The 21,766-nt window shown below is 43.5% G+C and overlaps 1 protein-coding gene and 1 pseudogene across 3 annotated transcripts; both read right to left on the bottom strand.

Moving 5' to 3' along the window:
* Positions 1-16: 16 nt before the first annotated feature.
* On the bottom strand, positions 17-10,161 carry LOC109898733 (beta-parvin-like; annotated as a pseudogene).
* Positions 9,826-21,351, bottom strand: LOC109897833 (pseudouridylate synthase 7 homolog). 3 transcript variants are annotated; one of them, XR_004211169.1, is made up of 16 exons: positions 21,268-21,351; positions 20,313-20,660; positions 20,119-20,203; positions 19,025-19,135; positions 18,735-18,879; positions 17,320-17,431; positions 17,139-17,216; positions 16,344-16,472; positions 16,068-16,193; positions 15,725-15,786; positions 15,436-15,596; positions 15,074-15,200; positions 14,716-14,817; positions 14,371-14,535; positions 12,829-12,920; positions 9,826-12,639 (listed from the first exon to the last, which is right to left on the bottom strand). XR_004211169.1 is itself a non-coding variant. In XM_020492433.2 (16 exons), exons 2-16 carry the CDS (start codon positions 20,648-20,650, stop codon positions 12,503-12,505), a joined length of 1,935 nt encoding a protein of 644 aa, XP_020348022.1. In that variant the 5' UTR covers positions 20,651-20,660; positions 21,268-21,351; the 3' UTR covers positions 9,826-12,502. The 3 variants fall into 3 exon arrangements, 2 of the variants coding, with proteins under 2 accessions (XP_020348022.1, XP_020348024.1); XM_020492433.2 differs by having other exon boundaries at positions 14,371-14,500; XM_020492435.2 differs by having other exon boundaries at positions 14,371-14,500; positions 21,264-21,334.
* Positions 21,352-21,766: the final 415 nt, after the last annotated feature.

The raw sequence follows: 21,766 nt of genomic DNA, 5'->3' as shown, positions 1-21,766 counted from the left end.
GTCTGGCAGGCAGACGTCACTCAGAGTTCTTGTATTTGGTGAAAATGTTGTACAACACCCTCAAGGTGGACTTCAAGTTCAGGTTCACAATGTCTATAACCAAACAATGCACACAAAATAAGTAATTCATTATTTATAAAAACAAAAATAAACTTCTCTCTGAGAGGGAAAATCACAAACACAAAGAAAAATCTCATGCTGCTTGACTGATTCTGGGTAATATTGGTATACAAACATAAAAATATAAACACTTTTCTTTTGACAATTCATCATGTGAGACTTTATATTCAGGAAGACAAAAGCTGGCGGGGTGAGGTTGGGTGTGTTTGGGTCACATGCTGGCTTAGACTTACATCAATGTTCAAGTATCTAAAGTGAGAAAAGAGCTCCACCTACTGGACATCTAAGACATTAAAGATACTCAAGCATCATGAGCATTCCGATGACAGTCTACATTCAGAAAGCTTCCCTCTTCTATTGAAAGTTCACTGCCTGCATTCCCCATGTGTTACCGCTCTACCTGTTCATCTAATGGAGGGGTTCCCAAACTTTGGGAAAAAAATTACAGCCAATGTTTACTTTTTTAACTTGGGGTTATTACAATCTATTACAAATCAGTCTGACAGTACTTTTGACAGTATTTCCATCTGAAGGAAGTATAGTTTGAAGTGTCTGAAATGCATCAGAAAGGTATTGGGATGTTCAGAAGATCATCAGGCAATAATGTTGTATGATATTCTGTGTAGAAAAGAACATCATTGCACATTTTCTCTCACAACCCCATTTTTAAATCAGGCAAAAACACATGGGGTCGCAACCCCTAGTTTGGGAAACACTGATGTTATATATTGTGTCAGTACTGTAACGTCTGGTTTGGCTTTGGGTTTCTTCAGGCCTCCGTCCTGCATCAGCTCAAAGGCAAACGCCACATTGTGGACCTGAGGGGAACCAGGGGAGAGAATGAACAAGATGAACCTGCTAGCGGTCGACCAAAGAAACACCACTTCGACAAGTCCACCTCTCACAGAGAAACACCACTTCTACAAGTCCACCTCTCACAGAGAAACACCACTTCTACATGCCCACCTCTTACAGAGAAACACCACTTCTACATGTCCACCTCTCACAGAGAAACACCACTTCTACAAGTCCACCTCTCACAGAGAAACACCACTTCTACAAGTCCACCTCTCACAGAGAAACACCACTTCTACAAGTCCACCTCTCACAGAGAAACCCCACTTCTACATGCCCACCTCTTACAGAGAAACACCACTTCTACATGTCCACCTCTCACAGAGAAACTTCTAAAAGTCCTACCTACCTTCTGCTCAAAGTTCTCCGGTGTGAGGAAGAAGCTGTAGAGGGGGACAAAGTAGTCCTCCAGCAGTCCCATCAGCAGAACCAGATACACACCATCAGCAAACTTGGGTTGTCAAACATTGGCAACACATGAGGATATGGAAGAAGCAGTGGCGACCCATCATTCAGGGCCAGTTATGAACCCCACCAGGGCAGAGCCCCACCTGTTATGAACCCCACCAGGGTAGAGCCCCACCTGTTATGAACCCCACCAGGGCAGAGCCCCACCTGTTATGAACCCCACCAGGGTAGAGCCCCACCTGTTATGAACCCCACCAGGGCAGAGCCCCACCTGTTATGAACCCCACCAGGGCAGAGCCCCACCTGTTATGAACCCCACCAGGGCAGAGCCCCACCTGTTATGAACCCCACCAGGGCAGAGCCCCACCTGTTATGAACCCCACCAGGGCAGAGCCCCACCTGTTATGAACCCCACCAGGGCAGAGCCCCACCTGTTATGAACCCCACCAGGGCAGAGCCCCACCTGTTATGAACCCCACCAGGGCAGAGCCCCACCTGTTATGAACCCCACCAGGGCAGAGCCCCACCTGTTATGAACCCCCACCTGTTTAGCAAAAAAAGTATTATAGTAATATTTACTTGCTTGTTATTTTAGCACTAATACGTGTCACATATCAGTTTGCAAACAATGTAAAAAAAAATGTATTGAGTTAACAAAGCTGCATACAAACATGGTCTATTTGTTGCTTTCTTGAGTGAGGCAGCTCCAAAATGCAGGTGATTCAGCCTAGCTCAGCGGCCCAGCAGAAATTACAGAGCGTAGGGGTTGGTAATCTTCTGTAGTTGAGCCATGATTGGCTCAGTGTTCTGTCACTCATTTATTTTAATTTTTTATTTTACCTTTATTTAACCAGGTAGGCAAGTTGAGAACAAGTTCTCATTTACAATTGCGACCTGGCCAAGATAAAGCAAAGCAGTTCGACAGATAAAACGACACAGAGTTACACATGGAGTAAAAACAAACATACAGTCAATAATGCAGTATAAACAAGTCTATATACAATGTGAGCAAATGAGGTGAGAAGGGAGGTAAAGGCAAAAAAGGCCATGATGGCAAAGTAAATACAATATAGCAAGTAAAATACTGGAATGGTAGTTTTGCAATGGAAGAATGTGCAAAGTAGAAATAAAAAAATAATGGGGTGCAAAGGAGCAAAATAAATAAATTAATTAAAATTAAATACAGTTGGGAAAGAGGTAGTTGTTTGGGCTAAATTATAGGTGGGCTATGTACAGGTGCAGTAATCTGTGAGCTGCTCTGACAGTTGGTGCTTAAAGCTAGTGAGGGAGATAAGTGTTTCCAGTTTCAGAGATTTTTGTAGTTCGTTCCAGTCATTGGCAGCAGAGAACTGGAAGGAGAGGCGGCCAAAGAAAGAATTGGTTTTGGGGGTGACTAGAGAGATATACCTGCTGGAGCGTGTGCTACAGGTGGGAGATGCTATGGTGACCAGCGAGCTGAGATAAGGGGGGACTTTACCTAGCAGGGTCTTGTAGATGACATGGAGCCAGTGGGTTTGGCGACGAGTATGAAGCGAGGGCCAGCCAACGAGAGCGTACAGGTCGCAATGGTGGGTAGTATATGGGGCTTTGGTGATAAAACGGATTGCACTGTGATAGACTGCATCCAATTTGTTGAGTAGGGTATTGGAGGCTATTTTGTAAATGACATCGCCAAAGTCGAGGATTGGTAGGATGGTCAGTTTTACAAGGGTATGTTTGGCAGCATGAGTGAAGGATGCTTTGTTGCGAAATAGGAAGCCAATTCTAGATTTAACTTTGGATTGGAGATGTTTGATATGGGTCTGGAAGGAGAGTTTACAGTCTAACCAGACACCTAAGTAGTTGTAGTTGTCCACGTATTCTAAGTCAGAGCCGTCCAGAGTAGTGATGTTGGACAGGCGGGTAGGTGCAGGTAGCGATCGGTTGAAGAGCATGCATTTAGTTTTACTTGTATTTAAGAGCAATTGGAGGCCACGGAAGGAGAGTTGTATGGCATTGAAGCTTGCCTGGAGGGTTGTTAACACAGTGTCCAAAGAAGGGCCGGAAGTATACAGAATGGTGTCGTCTGCGTAGAGGTGGATCAGGGACTCACCAGCAGCAAGAGCGACCTCATTGATGTATACAGAGAAGAGAGTCGGTCCAAGGATTGAACCCTGTGGCACCCCCATAGAGACTGCCAGAGGTCCGGACAGCAGACCCTCCGATTTGACACACTGAACTCTATCAGAGAAGTAGTTAGTGAACCAGGCGAGGCAATCATTTGAGAAACCAAGGCTGTCGAGTCTGCCGATGAGGATATGGTGATTGACAGAGTCGAAAGCCTTGGCCACTCATGGGGACACTAGGTCACTGCAAAATCTACAGGGAGAGCTAGAAAGTTTAATCAGTTTTCATGTGGCTTCTTCCTTCACAGACTCCATGAAATGACCGCTTCCTGATCAAATGATTAATTCTGTGTGTGGTTGGCTGATCTTACCCCTATGGCTCAACTTAAGCCACCAACCACTAAAGTGTAAAGGAACGCATGTTTAAATCTCTCTTAAAATATTTGACCTCCTTCATAACATTGAGCTTGTCAGGTGTGTGATCCAAGAGTGTGTCAAATGCATCCCTTTCTGAGATGCAGTAAAAAAAAAAAAAATCTAGAAATCAAGATCATAAAAAAACTCTGCATTAATCACATTTTACAACAGGCCTCAATGTTCAACCAACATGTTCTCACCAAATTCTCACCAAATCACCTATCATCATTCTAGAAAAAGTGATAGAAAACAGAAATGTTATTGTTTTACCGACGTATAGAATAAGGATCCCCCTCTCCCCCCAAAAAAGAAACCTAACAAACACTGAACAATAGTACTTACTCTGTAGTGCTCGTCAGCTCCTTGGTCACATGATGTCTGCAGTACGCCTTCCCTTTTCTAAAACAAACAATCTATACAGGTCAGTGGAAGAATCTGAATTGCGTCCTCTCTCCACGTCTCCTCGAAACCCATTGGATGAGAAAGCCAGAGGTCCCTCCCAAGCGAAGATGTGAGGATGAATGCAATTGAGATTCTCCCAATGAGTCATCATCATTTATTATTTTATTTCACCTTTATTTAACCAGGTAGGCCAGTTGAAAACAAGTTCTCATTTACAATCATGATGTGCAACAGATAATAGATATGTGTTGTGTCTCCTCACCTTGACCACCACCACCTGTACAGACATGTGTTTAGACAAGCTGATGGGGGACAGATAGTGCATGGCCAGAGTCACCAGCAGGTACAGTATGGCCACCAGGTTCTTAGTATGGATAGCTGTGGATGGAAGAGGGGACCAGCAGAGGGAGCTGTCAGCATTCACCAGGTTTTAATTGTGACTACCGGTACTAAGGTAAAATGTTTTTTAATGAAGTGCTTTCTAGAGGTAAATTTAATGGTAAAATTAGGATTTTTATTAGATACTTTGTTAGCATGATATCAAAGAAAACTGATCACAATACAGAATATATTATTAAGTGTTAAATGTAGTGTTAGCCACTCGGACTGGCAATTGAATGGCACCTATCAATGTTTGGTCTTAGACTGTAAAATACAACTCACAGTCAACGCTCTACTCAATGGACCAGACGTGAGGCCTGAGCAGCTGGTTGACAGACTCCAGTACAGTTTGGAGCATCTGCTTCTGTCCTCTCTCTGACTGGGTCACCTCAGCCACATTTTGCTTCCGACCCGACAGCTTCTCTGTCACCAGCAGAGAAGAGACACACAGGGACTTATAAAGCAGTCGCTCAGAGCATCATAATAAACACAAACACACCTACACACTGCAAATGCTTTATAAACACTCACCCTAAACAGTTACACCATTTATCAGAATCAAAAAAACTGTGAAAACAGTGATATATTATATAGTTCATCAGAAAAACACCAAGCTCAGCCAGACACTACACAGAGTCCAAACAAACAATTCCTTACCAAATAACTTCTAGAGCACCTGTCCATCATAGCAATCCTCCTCCAAGTCTTTGAAGATGATCCTGTCCTCCTCCAGCTCATTGTTGATCCAGTCTATTAACACCTGGACACAGCAACATCCTTTAGCATCAGTGTATGTTCTCAAAATAAAGGGATACACACTACTGAGAGATATGGATAAGTCACCAACCCTCTGAAGATCTTTCAATGGAGGATTCTCTGGAAGTTGGGTTCAGCATGTTCCTCTCAGCATCCACAAAAGTTTTACACTTTTGATCAGCTGAAAGCTTAGATGCAGCAGGTCTCATACATGATAATCGATTGCCTTGAAAAACATGGTCTGGACTACAGAAATAATCTTCTGGGGCAAGGCTATGACGGTGCATCCGTCATGAGCGGTATGCATTCTGCTGTGTCTGCACGGATTAAAAATAGAGTGAGATTAGCATTTTATGTGCACCGTAATGCACAGTGTTTGAATTTGGTTCTTGTCGATGCTGTAAAATCAGTGCCTGAGGCAGTTAACTTTTTTGCTCTCCTGCAGAAGCTTTATAACTTTGTATCTGGCTCATATGCTCATCTCAAGTGGCTTGCAGTTCAGAAAGAGATGTATCTACAGCAGCAGCCCAGGGAACTACGGAGACTTACTGATGTAAGGTGGGCATGCAGGTATGCCGTAATCTGAGGGACAGGCTTCCAGCAGTTCTGAGAGTGCTTCAGGATATCACACTTGAAAATAGTGGTGATAAATCAGTGGAGGCAAGGAGCCTTCTTTCTCAGATAGATTTACATTTCATAGGGCTTTTGGTTACTTTTTGTAAAGTGATTGGTGATGCCAAATGTCTTTCTGACATGCTCCAATCAAGCTCTCTTGACCCAGCAAGGGCTGTGGATCTAGTAGGTGCCCTTACAGACACATTACAGGAAGGGCTGTGGACCTAGTAGGTGCCCTTACAGACACATTACAGGAAGGGCTGTGGATCTAGTAGGTGCCCTTACAGACACATTACAGGGAGGGCTGTGGATCTAGTAGGTGCCCTTACAGACACATTACAGGGAGGGCTGTGGATCTAGTAGGTGCCCTTACAGACACATTACAGGGAGGGCTGTGGATCTAGTAGGTGCCTTTACAGACACATTACAGGAAGGGCTGTGGATCTAGTAGGTGCCCTTACAGACACATTACAGGGAGGGCTGTGGATCTAGTAGGTGCCCTTACAGACACATCACAGGAAGGGCTGTGGATCTAGTAGGTGCCCTTACAGACACATCACAGGAAGGGCTGTGGATCTAGTAGGTGCCTTTACAGACACATTACGGGAAGGGCTGTGGATCTAGTAGGTGCCCTTACAGACACATCACAGGAAGGGCTGTGGATCTAGTAGGTGCCCTTACAGGCACATCACAGGAAGGGCTGTGGATCTAGTAGGTGCCCTTACAGACACATTACAGGAAGGGCTGTGGATCTAGTAGGTGCCCTTACAGACACATTACAGGAAGGGCTGTGGATCTAGTAGGTGCCCTTACAGACACATCACAGGAAGGGCTGTGGATCTAATAGGTTCCCTTACAGACACATTACAGGAAGGGCTGTGGATCTAGTAGGTGCCCTTACAGACACATTACAGGAAGGGCTGTGGATCTAGTAGGTGCCCTTACAGACACATTACAGGAAGGGCTGTGGATCTAGTAGGTGCCCTTACAGACACATTACAGGGAGGGTTGTGGATCTAGTAGGTGCCCTTACAGACACATTACAGGGAGGGCTGTGGATCTAGTAGGTGCCTTTACAGACACATTACAGGAAGGGCTGTAGATCTAGTAGGTGCCCTTACAGACACATTACAGGGAGGGCTGTGGATCTAGTAGGTGCCCTTACAGACACATCACAGGAAGGGCTGTGGATCTAGTAGGTGCCCTTACAGACACATCACAGGAAGGGCTGTGGATCTAGTAGGTGCCCTTACAGACACATTACAGGAAGGGCTGTGGATCTAGTAGGTGCCTTTACAGACACATTACAGGAAGGGCTGTGGATCTAGTAGGTGCCCTTACAGACACATCACAGGAAGGGCTGTGGATCTAGTAGGTGCCCTTACAGGCACATCACAGGAAGGGCTGTGGATCTAGTAGGTGCCCTTACAGACACATTACAGGAAGGGCTGTGGATCTAGTAGGTGCCCTTACAGACACATTACAGGAAGGGCTGTGGATCTAGTAGGTGCCCTTACAGACACATTACAGGAAGGGCTGTGGATCTAGTAGGTGCCCTTACAGACACATCACAGGAAGGGCTGTGGATCTAATAGGTTCCCTTACAGACACATTACAGGAAGGGCTGTGGATCTAGTAGGATCCCTTACAGACACATTACAGGACTACAGAAGTGAGGGTTACTGTGGAGAACTATGGGAAGAGATTGTACACTTATTTTTCAGTGCTCTGCAAACAGCATGTAAAAGACAGCCTAAAACAAGCTTAAGATTTCACGACTCATTGATGAGCACTGTAGCACAGAAAAATTGTGACCAAAGTGATGTGGAGAGCTTCCAAAGATCTATCTATTATCAGGTGCTTGACAGTCTCACAGCTGAGTTACAGAGGCGTTTTCAAAGAAGAATTGCGAGATAATGCAAGGGGTCCAGTCTCTCAACCCAAAGAATACAACATTTTTGAATGAGGAGCTTGTTTGCCTTTGAGTCAGATTTAGAGGACCTCAAACATGAGGTTCATCAAACCAAGCTGCTTCTTGATAGGAGAGAGAAAAGTGGAAGGGACAGACCGTCTACTCTCCTGGACTTTGTTGTGTTTCGAGAAACCTTATATAAGGTCTTCCATGAGCACTTTCGACTTTCTAAGATTTCCGTTGTTACTCCAGTCAGCCGTGTTTCTTGCGAGAGAAGCTTTTCAGCTATACATCTGATTAAAACCCACCTGTAACGGTACAAGCTACATAATTTCCACATTTACATTTTTGTCATTGAGCAGATGCTCTTCTCCAGAGTGACTTACAGTCTAGCATCCTACTTATAAGTGGTACTTATGTTATAGCAGTTTTAAAGTTGAAGAAATGCCTTGATTGAGAAACTAGCCAATCTCTCACATGGGCCGTTCAGTTCTGTTGTTTGGGGGGCAGGATCTCCAAGTAAGGTTTGGACGGTCTGGCACACTGATTGGGCTAGTGAGGTCAAGAGAGTGACACTGTTAAATATCACAGTCTATGAGTGACAGTCGCCTCCAGGACTGTACATAGTTTCCCCCCCAGCAAGGGACATCGGGAGGTGGGTCTGGTGGGCAAAGATGTCTGGGGTTTCACACATGACCCTGGGACAAAACATGAAAGACATTCATTACAATAAAATGACAATCCCTCCACACTCGATTGGTTATTCATCGAAAGGTTAAATGCCTTACCTCTGGGTCTCCAATGGCAGAGTCAAAGTCAGCACAAACAAATACCAAACCTGGGCTGAACTGAAACAAAGAGCATTGATTTAATTCAGTCATCATTTGAGATTGAAATGTAGAGATTGATCAGACATGTTTTGTGAGTGCTGCAGAAGCAGGAGAATGCCTCACCTCATATGCGAGAACATGGAAGACGGAAAGGTAATCACTGTTCTCCTTCCCCACCTGTAACCACTCAAGAGATAAAATGAGAACTGAAGGCATAATGCTACTGAGGAAGAAACAAGAGCTTCTTAGAATTTAAATGACTTCTAGAAATCTACTTCTATGGCATTGACCTTGTTCCAGGTTAAGTTGCTGTTGAAGCCAGCACCCTTCTCTTTGCCCACACTGTCATAGTCGGACTCCCTCAGATTGGGCCAGAAGCCTTGGTGCTCATAGCGGTGCCAGGAGAAGTAGAGCACAATGGGAGACAAAGAGGGGTGTCAGTCAAGATGGATTAGCAGCCAAAAAGTCCAGTTAGGATAAAGAAAAGACACTCGGAAGAGAACTGGAAGCTCTGTCCGTGATGCACGTCCCAGGCCACAATCAACATCCTGGGCAAAACAACAGCACTCTTAGAAAAACACCACACATTCTCCTATTCTATTTTCAAAGACATACACTGGAATCGATTAGGAGTGGGTTCTATCCAGGTCCTGCTCACCGCTTGACATTGTAGTGTTTCTTGGCATAGAGGGCAGCGATGGCTTATGTTGTAAAAACACAGAAGCCGTTGCCAGACTGTGGTGTCTGATAGAGAGGAGGGAGAGAATACCAACTACCAGATACTGTTAACTGACATACATGAAGTCCATGACACCTCGAGGGGCATTGTAAATATAACAGCTGAGGGCTAATCTCTTTATATAAATCAACGAACACTTTGGAAACAAGTGTTTAATTAGGAATTGTAAGTGCTATCCTCTGAGAATACATTGTACATGCTGTTGTTTTTTTACACCCAAAATTATATTAACCTATTATTATTATTGTTGTGGAAAATGTAATCCAAAGATTAAGGCAGAGAGTATTCAATTGTATAATAACTTTAATCAAGCAACTGCAAGGGAGGGAGATCTGATTTCACAGGGAAGAACTCAGGAGTAAATGGTTCCATGTCCCTTATATAGTGGGAGGTGATAACACAATCATATTATTTACACAAGTTATTTCATACAAGCAACAGTTCCAGAACACAATGGCCTTGTGTTAGGGTGCAGACATAACAGGAGTCTATGAAAGGCGTAACATCACAGTGCAACACAGAACATATACCTTGAAAAGTTACAACAGCTCACCCCACATTCTGTCTGTCCCTTCAGACCCACCTGACCAGAGCCATACCGTTCCTCACTTTCCCAGTCATCACACTGTCCACCAGTGGTAGATGTTCTACAGTTGACCAAGATAGCCGACACCTTAGCTAGCCACTGCATCTGTCAGTTTCAGTCCTGGTTTTTTAAATTATATATTGTTTTGTTGTTTTTATCCTGACCACTACACATATCTCAATTGGGACAATAAAGATAATTATAGATAGCCCATTTCATCTCACCGGTTAGAAGTAGACTTATCCATACTGCAGTGTGCATAGAATAACATAATGTACAATAAGGATCGAGAATCACATAGGAGTTTGTAGCGGGTCATCTGCTCTTAAATCAAAGCAGTTCCAGATCTCTTTCAACAGAGTTGTAAGGACTTCAATGCCAGAAGGACGGGAACACAACTTTAAAGCAAAGTTGAGGGAATGTAAATAGCTGTACCTGTAAAACACACTGCAGAGCAATACAACTTTATATTGGATTTAGAGGAACACATTTAATGTGTATTTATTAGAGATGTTTGTGTCACCTGACCACAGGACAGTTTTGATTGGTTTTCATACCAAGGAACGTGGACATTTTGAATTTTGTTAATGAAATTGAATAATAAAGTGTGACGTGCAGATGTTGTGGTAAAAAAAAAATGTTTTAAGTAAAAGTCAAAACTTCTCTCCCTTGTGATATGAATTGGTACAATATCTTACTTAGGCCATGTAAAAAATACAATATGGTGGTCACTCACAAGGTTACACCAGTCCTGCTAAAAAATAATGTGCTAGGGGGTATGGAAGAAAATCAAACTAACACAGATTCAAATATATAAACAAATCTGAAGTGCTCCGTTACAGAGATTTGTTTTCAGAGCATGACATAACAGAAAATTAAGTAAAACTGCATGAGATCCTTCTCAGTATACCAGGGTAACTGGCTGGTGACTGGATCCAGTCAAACACAGATTGGAGACATGGCACTGATAGCAGGCAATCACTACAATAACTACTGCCAGCTGGCAAGAGCCACCCTGCCAGACGGTAAGCTCCACAGCACCTGCCATGATCAGCAGCAACCGGGGCATTGTCTCAGTGCCGACTGGAACCCAAAACAGAACACTGATCTATCATTGCCAAGATCTATCTTTACTGCCACCAACCAGAAATAAGTGCCCCCAAAGCACAACACTACTATACATGTCAATGTCTATTGAATAAAAGTGTTTTAGTCAAGCAACATTAGTTTTATGACAGTAGATGCTCCCATTTTTTGACGATGGAGCTGTAATTCATAGGACTGATCTTCTTGGGCTGAATAGTTACTATAGGCATCATGATACTCTGAAAGTGGCACAGGCTGGAACAGAATGCTGTATCTCAAATGTCTGATGAAACAAACCTTCAACAGTCTTCACTCAACATTTCAATTCTCTCTCTGTAAAAAAAAGAATTTAAAAAAAGAAGAGCTTGTTTAAAAAAAAAAAAACACAAAAAAAACATTTTAGTTAAAAAAAGTAAACGATAATTCCGTACAATCAGAGAGTTCATTGTAGTCCTGTGGGAAGTAGCAGGGGCGTCAAGTCTTTGTATCTGTCTTTGGGGAAGTGGGTGACAGAGTCGAGGTGGCCCTTAAAGAGGAAATCTTTCTACCAGAGTTCCAGAGAATAGATATTGTGATAGATTGCCTGAATTGATACGATAACAATACATAGAACACTACGATTAGAACAGTAATGTGCACCACTGTTTAGTATTACTACTTGTTTGTTGTAGCCATCACCCATATTAGCTACTGTTATGGTAGTGAATGGTATCAGCAAAATGCTGCATGCAAAAGTGGCCGTATCGATCATTTTAGGTTTATCGTCCCAGCCCTACCTCAGAACACCCCCATGGGTTACTGAGAAACTCCCAGACGTCACCTGTAAGTGCTTAGGCAGCACATCACTCATTTCAAAATAATCTCTCTGAACCCCACCAGTGCAGGAACGCTTTAAAACCTCCTGATAAAAAAAAGGAAATAACAACAGAGATGTTGCTCTTGGTTGTGTGGGTGGCTATGATGATTTACATCATCACTATGACACACCTTGAGGAATGACTTTTGGCTTGGCAAAGTACCAAACACTCCCAGTCTACAGATACTCACACACACAGTATGGACTGCTCTGCAGCCTGTAAAAACAGCCCAGTAGTCTAGGCCTATATGTAGTTCAAGGGCCTATTGAGGAGAAAGTAACAATACAGAAGGTTCAGATAGAAATGTATCGCATAGACAAGATATGATCGTCATATCGAATAGGGGAATCGTGTCAGCTCTATTCATTACATTTCTATCTACAACGTTCGACATCGCTGGATACAGCTCAGTAAAATGTTGTTCCGTGTTGTGTTAGTTGAGCCAGATGGTGTTGAGCTGGGTCTGGTTCTTGATGCTGGTGTCCATCTTGAGCACCTCTCTGATGGCCATGGTGGCATAGGTGGAGGGAGGCAGAGAGAACTCCATCCTCAAAGCCCTGTACTTCCCCTCTGGAGGTGGGAGGAAGAGAATAGAGGAGGGATGATGAAGAAAAAAAGAGTGAGGCAGAAACGTCACCAGAAAGAGGGCTGTCAAGAATTTTGTTTTTCTCTACCACTTAAAAATGGGGGTACACATACAAGCCAAGTTGAGGAGGAACACAAGTGATCAATGTACAGCAACATGAAGCTAGAACAGACCTTTGTTGAAGACCGGAGGAGGTTGGTCCTCTAGTTTCTCCACATCAGTGTGAACCAGAGAGATACGAGGGTCATCATAGTTAATCACCTCCCTACACAAGGAGACGATACAAGAAATACAACATCGTACCTGAAGAAATTGAGGACAGATTATCAAAAAATGTATTTGAAGTGCATTTAACAAAAGCCTCAATAATTATTAGGCGGGTGCTTATATATATTTGTCCAGTATCACTCATGTACAAGTGTGTATTATATACACATGTAAATTGGACATGTGTTTTTTTTGCATATCTCAACTCCCCGAGACACCCGTGGCAGGGGGGGGGGGGTCACAGCCAGGGTCAGCCATTATCAGTGGCGACCTAGGAGCAATTAGGGTTAAGTTCCTTGCTCAAGGGCACATTGAAAACTGTCACCTTGTTGGCTCGGGGATTCAAACTAGCAACCTTTCAGTTACTGGCCCAACGCTCTAACCACCAAGCTACCTGTTGCCCTAATAAATAAATAAAACACATAGTACCAGTCAAAAGTTGACACCTACTCATTCCAGGGGTTTTCTTTATTATCTACATTGTATATACATTGTAGAATACAAGTCAAGACATGAAAACTATGAAATAACACACAAATCATGTAGCAAGCAAAAAAGTTTTAAATCAAAAATATATTTTACATTTGAGATTCTTCCCTCTCAACCAACTTCATGAGGTAGTCACCTGGAATGCATTTCAATTAACAGGTGTGCCTTGTTCATTTGTGGAATCAGTTGAGCCAATCAGAACAGCTCAAATAAGTAAAGAAAAACAGTCCATTATTTTAATGGAAAATGTCAAGAAAGTTTCTTCAAGTGCAGTCACAAAAACCATCAAGTGCTATGATGAAACTGGCTCTGAATGAGGACCGCCACAGGAAAGGAAGACAGAGTTACCTCTGCTGCAGAGGATAAGGTCATTAGAGATTGCAGCCCAAATAAATGCTTCAGAGTTCAGATGACCTGGCTTCCACAATCACACATCCTTAATCCAATTGAGATGGTTTGGGATGAGTTGGACCACAAAGTGAAGAAAAAGCAGCCAACAAGCACTCAGCATATGTGGGAACCCCGTCAAGGCTGTTGGAAAAACATTCCAGGTAAACCAGGTTGAGAGAATGCCAAGTGTGTGCAAAGCTGTCATCAAGGCGAAGGGTGGCTACTTTGAAGAATCTCAAATATATTTTGATTCGTTTAACACTTTTTTTGGTTACTACATGATTCCATATGTGTTTCATAGTTTTGATAACTTCACCCTTATTCTACAATGTAGAAAAAAATACAAAAAATAAAGAAAACCCTTGAATGAGTAGGTGTACAAACTTTTGACTGGTACTGCATATCACACTCACAATTTTTATTAAATAAAGAAATCCTCAGCTCCTTTTTATGTCTTTGGAATGTGTAACAACATTTTGCATAATACTATTAGATAGCTCTTTACTAGTTAGCTATGACAGAAAATTGTTCTATTACTTGGTACCGAGGTGATAGTGAGTGTTACAGACCAGCTGACATCACTGGGTTTGATGAGGATGCGTCGGTAGGCCCCGGCCAGAGAGTAGTCCCTCACCCTGTGTCTCATGTTGTCAATGTCCAGGTTATCTGCACTCAGCTTCTCCCTGTAGCCCTTCCCCACTGTTACAGAACAGGAGGAAAGGACACAATCACATCTGAAACACACACCTCACACATATCTAAATAGAATAGTATACTCCAGAGATATAGTAGTCCAGGGATTGAAATTCTTCTCCTGCTCTGCTTCGACCCCCACAAACAACAGGCATCAGAACAGCAGTTGTGTGGGAACTGTGCCCTGACATGGAGGATAGGAGGATGCAGGGCTCTCTTACCGTGGTGAGTGGGGTAGATGACATCAAACCCTGGTAGGGGCATCACCACGTCCTGAATAGAGTGAGTCTCTGCCTCGGCTGCAGACAGCACGAACGCAGTGCCTGGAGATAGAGGGCGAATAGGATGTGTACATTAGTTGGTTTGAGCCCCTACATAGAATAAACACTAACTCAGTCCAGCCTAGCAGGTGGTCATGAAGCCCTCTGTTCGACGTGGATTATCACACTTGAGAGCCATCTGTGAGACAGGCACTCTGGGCTGTGTGCTCGTCCTCTACAGAAGATTTAACAAAGGATTTAAAACTCAGTTGTCCCCAAATACACCCACACGAAGGCGCACAAGACAGATAGGACCCACCTCCTCTGAGCACGAGGTCTCCCTCCACAGCCTTCAGCCCGAAGGCCTCAATGCGTCTGCTGACCATGGTGTTCCACATAAAGCTCTGGTAGCTGTGGATGTACATCAGTCGGTTGTTACGAGGGATCTAGAAGATGAGGGCCAACACAGGGAGTTAACCCACCGTAAGTAAACCTGATGACAAATCAAATCAACAGAGGACCCGTGCGGCCAAGTTTGTTTCTCACCTTTTACAACATTTAATAACATACAATCCATTGGAAACACACAGGGATAAATAAATAATGTACACAATGTTTGGAAAGTGTGTGCAAGTCACCCATACCTTCCCGATTAGTCATAACAGTGCTGGCTCAGCTCACCATGGCAAATGCAGTGATGATGTTCTTCTTGCCGTACATGGAGAGGCCTCGGAGCAGCTGTCCCTCCACACAGCGTTTCACAGGTAGCTTCTTAAGCGCTGCCTCTGGGTCCTGGGACTGGGCCCACTCCTCACGACACTTCACTAGGTAACCTTTCTCCGCTGCAGAGAAAGGTCAAGGAAAATTAAGTCGAACACATGATCTTGCAATAATGCTTTGGCCATCTGGTAGCTGACATTACATGAAAAGCATTCAAAACCAAGTCAAATGAAGGAGAGTGGCTGTTTACCTCCAGGGCGAGGCTTCAGGATCAGATCTATCACTTCATTCCAGTTGTCTTGCAGGATGGCTCTGGTCCAGACACAACAACAGTCAAATCACCTATCCCCTGCCTACCCCATACCCGTGGGCCAGTTGCACCATGCACAGAGTAGTCATGTTCTTGCCTGCTGACCCTATACCCTATGTATGTCACAGGAGGCTGCTGAAGGGAGGACGGCTCATAATAATGGCCGGAATGGTATTGTGTTTGATACCATTCCACATATTTCATACCAGCCATTACTATGAGCCCGTCCTCCCCAATTAAGGTGCCACCAGCCACTGGGGTACGTGTGTGTGTCTGTCCTTACTTGCCAACCTGGTGTGTGGGCACGGCAGTGGTGCCAAAGCGCTGCATGCCGTAGTAGTTGATAAAGCCTGTCTCTCTGAGGGAGGTCATGGCCTGCTGGACCTGGTCATCTGTCCCGGTGATGTTCCTGTGGGAGACAACCAGCCAGTAACAAAACAGCAACACTGAGCAGATTAAAAGTTGTTGCTATTTGAATAAATGCGGATTGGGGAGTAGTTATAATTACAAAGAATGTTATAGCAAAGACAGACATCACACACAGCTAGTATTCACTGACCTGATGACCACAGTGAAATGATTTCCACGTAGTTCCCCCAGTTTCAGAGGGTGTTTCTTGTAGCAGAAGTTTCCCAGCTTGAAGTTATTGAGGCACTTGTTAAGTTGAGACAGTCTTTCTGCTGTGACCCTGAAGTCACAGGCAACATAAAGGCCCAGTGCAGTCAAAAACAGGATTTTCCCGTGTTCTATATACAATTCCACACAAGGAGGCTAGAATAAGTGTGAAAATTATGATAACGCTTTTTAGTGTAAAAGGTGTTTGAAAAGAGTGCCTGAAATTTCTGCTTGTTTTGCGTGGATGGAGTTTTGGCCTGCCTGGCGACAATCACCAGGCAGTATAAGTTCATAGGACAATAAGATCGATTTCAGGTTAAATACCCCTCCAATTAGGCCCCTCAGACCACTCCCAGACAGTCCTAGTAAAATTCTTGCTTGAGAAATTGCTCTTTGCTAAGAAGCAATTTTTGTAAAAAAAAATATATAAATATCTAAACAACCTTTTAATTGAAAACAATCACAGTAAAGGCTCTCCACAGCGATTTCATAGTCTACCCAAATAGAGCTACAGAGCTCCGTTTGTGCTGGGTTCCCAAAATCCTGCATCACAAAAGTATGTAGAACTACGTAGAGCTACGTAGACAAACCTCCGTTGGATCTGTTGCAGTTCCATTGCATATAGACGATGTAGAGCCCTTCATGTACTTAATGGTTACCCAGAAATGGCTGCGTTGGACTTAATAAGAACATAATTACATGCTTGTTAGTTTGATGAGTGGCAGGCCACTACACTCACTTGAGAACTGCAATCTCCTGCACAGTGATGGCTCTCTTGTCCTTGGTCCCCATGTAAGAGAACACATTAGGCCTCATCCTAGAGAAAAGCAGACGCACGTCAGTCAGGAGTTGTACAGTTTAGTAGAAGTTTCTTACACATCCTGTGAGAAATGCTATGAAAAAAAAAACAAGTGTTCTACCTGAGGAACTTGGACAGCACGTTGATGGCCTCCATGGTGTCCTTGTTCTCTTTGTAAAGGACAAAGTGGCAGAAGGCCCCACGGCTCTTAGGCCAGGAGTGTTTCCTGGGGGCTGTCCAGGGACACAGGAGTAAGTCGTGGAGACACAGGCAGAGGATCAGATATCTAACACCTTCTGTCACCAGAGAATACATCCTCATCAGTGTTCAGGCCTTTGATAAGTTACTGAAACTACCTGGCGCTTTCATCTTTTTGGGTGGAAGGAGCTTCGTTACGGGCCCCAACACATACAGCATTAACCACTTCTCTAACAAATTATGCTGGGAGCATCCTGCATGTCCTAAGATGTCAGAATAATTTAAATGCTGCACTTGGAACACTCATTCCCCATTGCTCTAAAGTATAAACTAACCAACTGAGGTTCTGTTCCCTTAGCCTGAACAATATGATAACAGTTCATCACACCCTGAAAATAGTCATGACTATTTATTTACCATAAAGACAATTGTGCAAGACTGATGATGCCATGACAGATAAGGAGCTGATATTTAATCAGATGTGAGGCTACCAACATTTAGACTAGTCTCCTGAAACCTTTAAATTGCATATACCTCTCTTTTTCTGAGCAGTGTGGACAAGGATTTCTTACCTGCAGCGATTTTGACCTCTGTCCACACAGAGAAGAGCAAAAGGAATAGAATATAAACAATAAAAGACTGTTACTAAAAGACGTTTATGGACCGTTAGGCAGACAGACCGACAGGTTTGGAGTGCTGTTGTGTCAAACCATTTCTGTGCAGCAAGTTGTGTGCCACGGGCATGACAAAGCAATTATTTGATGACAACCGTGCTGTGCTCTTTTTGCACAAGCTACTGAATTCACAGGAAATTATTGATGTGAATAATGTCAATGTCTTAACTGATCTCAAAATAGGCCAGTCAAGGAGATTCTGCTGATTTGTTGGGCCTAAAAGTCAAGATCCATGTGCTCTCTCACAGGCCATGGGCCTGGTCAGGATCTTCATGAAGTATCATCATGCAGGTTTGTTGTGTTGGCATTTCACATGCACCTGTTCATTCATGCAGCCTGCATTTTATCCCATACGCTAGCCAACCCAGTATTTTTTATTTTATTTAACTAGGCAGTAGCTACTCGGCTCAGACAGAACCACATGCAGTGAGAACCAAAGAGGCCAAGCTGAACAAGGGCATGCAGCACAACCCTTTCCAACCATTCAACAATAACTTTCCTCATTCTGAAATGTAAACTCTTTATTGAAGCAAGAGACACAAACTTGAGAGCGACTTGATTCTGTTCTATGACAGACGTTAGAGATTTCACCCTGCGAAAATAAACCAGAGATACAAACCCAGAAAAGGTCCATTACACCCATCTCCCATTCTCTTGTCTCTACCTGCGAGTGCTTTCTGCCCGGCTGCGTGGTAGGCCACGATGAACTTCTTTCCCTCCCGCTCCTCTGTCTTGGTCTCCAGTCCAGGGTACAGGGTCTTGACAGCTTTGTGGACCAGGGTCCGTTTCTCTTTGGTGTCATCCGCCATCTGTGTTCAACCAGAAGCAACTGGTCACCTTTCAAGATAGGTGAACTATTCAACGTTATATAAACCCACTGGTCAAGGTGGATAACAAACTACTACTAAATTCTCAGACTTAATTAATGGGTTTTTAGAAAGTCAGCGTATTTACCTCTATGGACACGTTGCCCTCTTTTTTCTTGAAGAGCTGCAGCTGCTCAAGTTGGTGTTTCTGCTCCTCTGTGAAAACCTCAGACCCTGGCTGCTCTGCCACACTGGCTTCCTAGCACAAGACAAACCCAACATCAGTTTAAAGATGGAATCCAGTTGGGGAAGCAGGACTAACTGGTGTCTCCAGGTGGCCACACACATCTCTCCAAAGTGTGCAGTTGTCCCTAAGCAATTTTATGATTTGAAGAAGAATCTTCAACTATAAGATACTTTTTGGAGCTCTCTTAGCTGTGCTGCTGAGCAACTAGAGCAAGCACACTTGTAGTTTTGTTTGGAACACAACCTGCATCCCTGAAATCCAAAAGCGGCCCATTATAAATTGCAATCTGAGTCAGGTGGCCATGATTTCTAAGCTTGTTCTCTTGCCAACATGACTAGCTAAGTTATAAAATATGATCTTACACAAGGCAATTTGGTGCAGCTAGGAAGAAGTCGTGAGTGCATTCAGGTGCGTGTGCTTTCTTCACAATATAACATATGCTCATTGTGTTCAGAACTACCAAGGGTATGACGACACTTCATCTTGTAAGTTGACATCAGACAGAGAAATCATAAATATTGACACTGTATATGACATGAATTTTGAAGTGAGATGGGACTGGGACTCACGGGTGTTTGGCTTGCTTGTCAAGGATGTATTTACTATAATCCTTAACATCTCATCTTTCAAAATACAGAGTCCTCTTACTTTACAGCATTTCTCTTACTTAGACAAAACATTTTCTAAAGTTACCACGAGGGATGAGGTCAACTTCTTGTTGTGCGTGGTGCTCAAATTCAGAACGGCTGTCAGTCAAAACCCATACAGCACTGTGAAGTGCAGAGGAATAGCTTTGACGTCACGTATAGCATGTTACTGTACAGCCACGACGTTCCAATTTAGGTGCTTATTAGTGCTAAAATCTTCCATCTCAATCACGTATACGGGTACGAGTGTAAAGGGCTACGGAGTCAAGCTTTAACTTCAGGAATGATTATGTTTCACTCTAAAACTGCAAGACGAAAGACAGTTCTACTGATACATTGTTAGCTCACCTCAGCCTCCTCAGGGACCGAGAGATCATCCAACTGCACTGTCTTGCCTTCTTTGTTGACCTCATGTACGACAAAGTCAGAGTACCTAAATAAAGAGTATTCGATTTTCTGTCATAGTGAAACGCACACAGCAACACATATACATCACGCCATGGATCAGATCACACTACAGCCTGACTGGAATCAGTACAAACCTCTCCTTGAGGATCCCAGAGAAGCCCTTGTGTTCACTGACAAATTTCTGAATCCCCACATCCAGCTCTGTGAGCCCATGCTTCATCATCTCTGCAAAAGCCTCTCCAGAACCTAACCCGGCCCCTTCTCCATCCTCCTCTTCCAGTGGCTCTGTCTCCTCCCCCTCTGGTTCTTCTGCCTCATCCTGGGCTGGCTTGTGAGAGTGTCCTCCTCTGTTGTTCTCATCCTTCTGGACTCTGGGTCTCTTGGTGCTGTGGGCCACCTCATCCTCCAAGGCAGGGCAGGCCCTTTTCTCCCCCCCAGGGGCAGGGACCAGCATGGGCTCTGCATCCGCCATAGGACACAAGCTGAGGGTCAAGAGAAGATAACAAGGACATGTGAATGAATAGGTCAACATCCCCACCACTACTAGACACTTCTCTTACACTAATTATTGGTAGAGTAGTGGCAAACTCTGACTTAAAAAATATATATTTAACATTTGAAAATGTTGCATGTTGCGTTTATTTTTGTTCAGTGTAACTTGTTAGTATCAATGTAAATATAACATGATAATTATTCTGGTTGGCTATAATCAAAGACAGTAAGAACTCTGTGCTAGCTAGCGGGGTTCCTTGCTGAAACAGTGTAACAACAACTTTTCACCCTGTGACTAGGATGTAAAGACATTGTTGGTACAGTTCCATCCAACTGTCGAATTGCAAATAAATGGCAAATGGTTAGGAGACGTGTTTAATTTCACATTTTTCTTTTGGCATCATCAACTGGCTAGGTAGTTTGGTTGCTAGCTAGCTAACGATAGATATTAGCGCATAACAATAACCTAAGTCGTAACATGACTTGCTAAAGGAGCCAACACATGCTTAGCCATGGAAAAGCTATGCATCGTTACATGAATGCCAAATAAAATACTGACATAAACTGTTATTTAACTTTGAAATCTGATTTACCTACTTATTCAGTAGAGTACGCAGAGCGAAGTACCCCAGTTTTCCTACACAAGTGTGTGTGTGTGTGCTCGAATCCGGAAAAAGTAATGTCTTGAAACCCGCCCATATCAACACTTATTGGCTGAAGGACATGTCAATTAAAAAATCTCCCGTTTCTTTAACGGTGGTGGTACTCGTTAAGCATGGCCAGGTATCCCGGGTGTATGGAGATTTCCAATGAAGCTGTCTAAAATGAGAGGTCGGGGCCCACAGATAGCATATGATAGCGAAACAAGTAATTTAGCACGTGGAGTAGTTAGTAAGATTCTGTGTTTTCAAATACAAATGATTGCTTTGATAACAACGCGTTTATATGCCTTCCTAATGAAAACTAGTTAGAAAATGAAAACATATATTTTATGGAAAAGATATGTATGTTTCTGGAAGATGACCCATGCTGCCTTTTTCACAACCGAGCAGCGCCGATTACTGTTCATTTTGAGAAGGTCACTCACCACTTTTGC

Source organism: Oncorhynchus kisutch, linkage group LG10 (genome assembly GCF_002021735.2).
Source record: "Oncorhynchus kisutch isolate 150728-3 linkage group LG10, Okis_V2, whole genome shotgun sequence".
In the NCBI taxonomy this organism is placed as follows: domain Eukaryota; kingdom Metazoa; phylum Chordata; class Actinopteri; order Salmoniformes; family Salmonidae; genus Oncorhynchus; species Oncorhynchus kisutch.
Note: the sequence above shows the minus strand (reverse complement) of the source record. Positions and strands in the feature narration are given on the sequence as shown.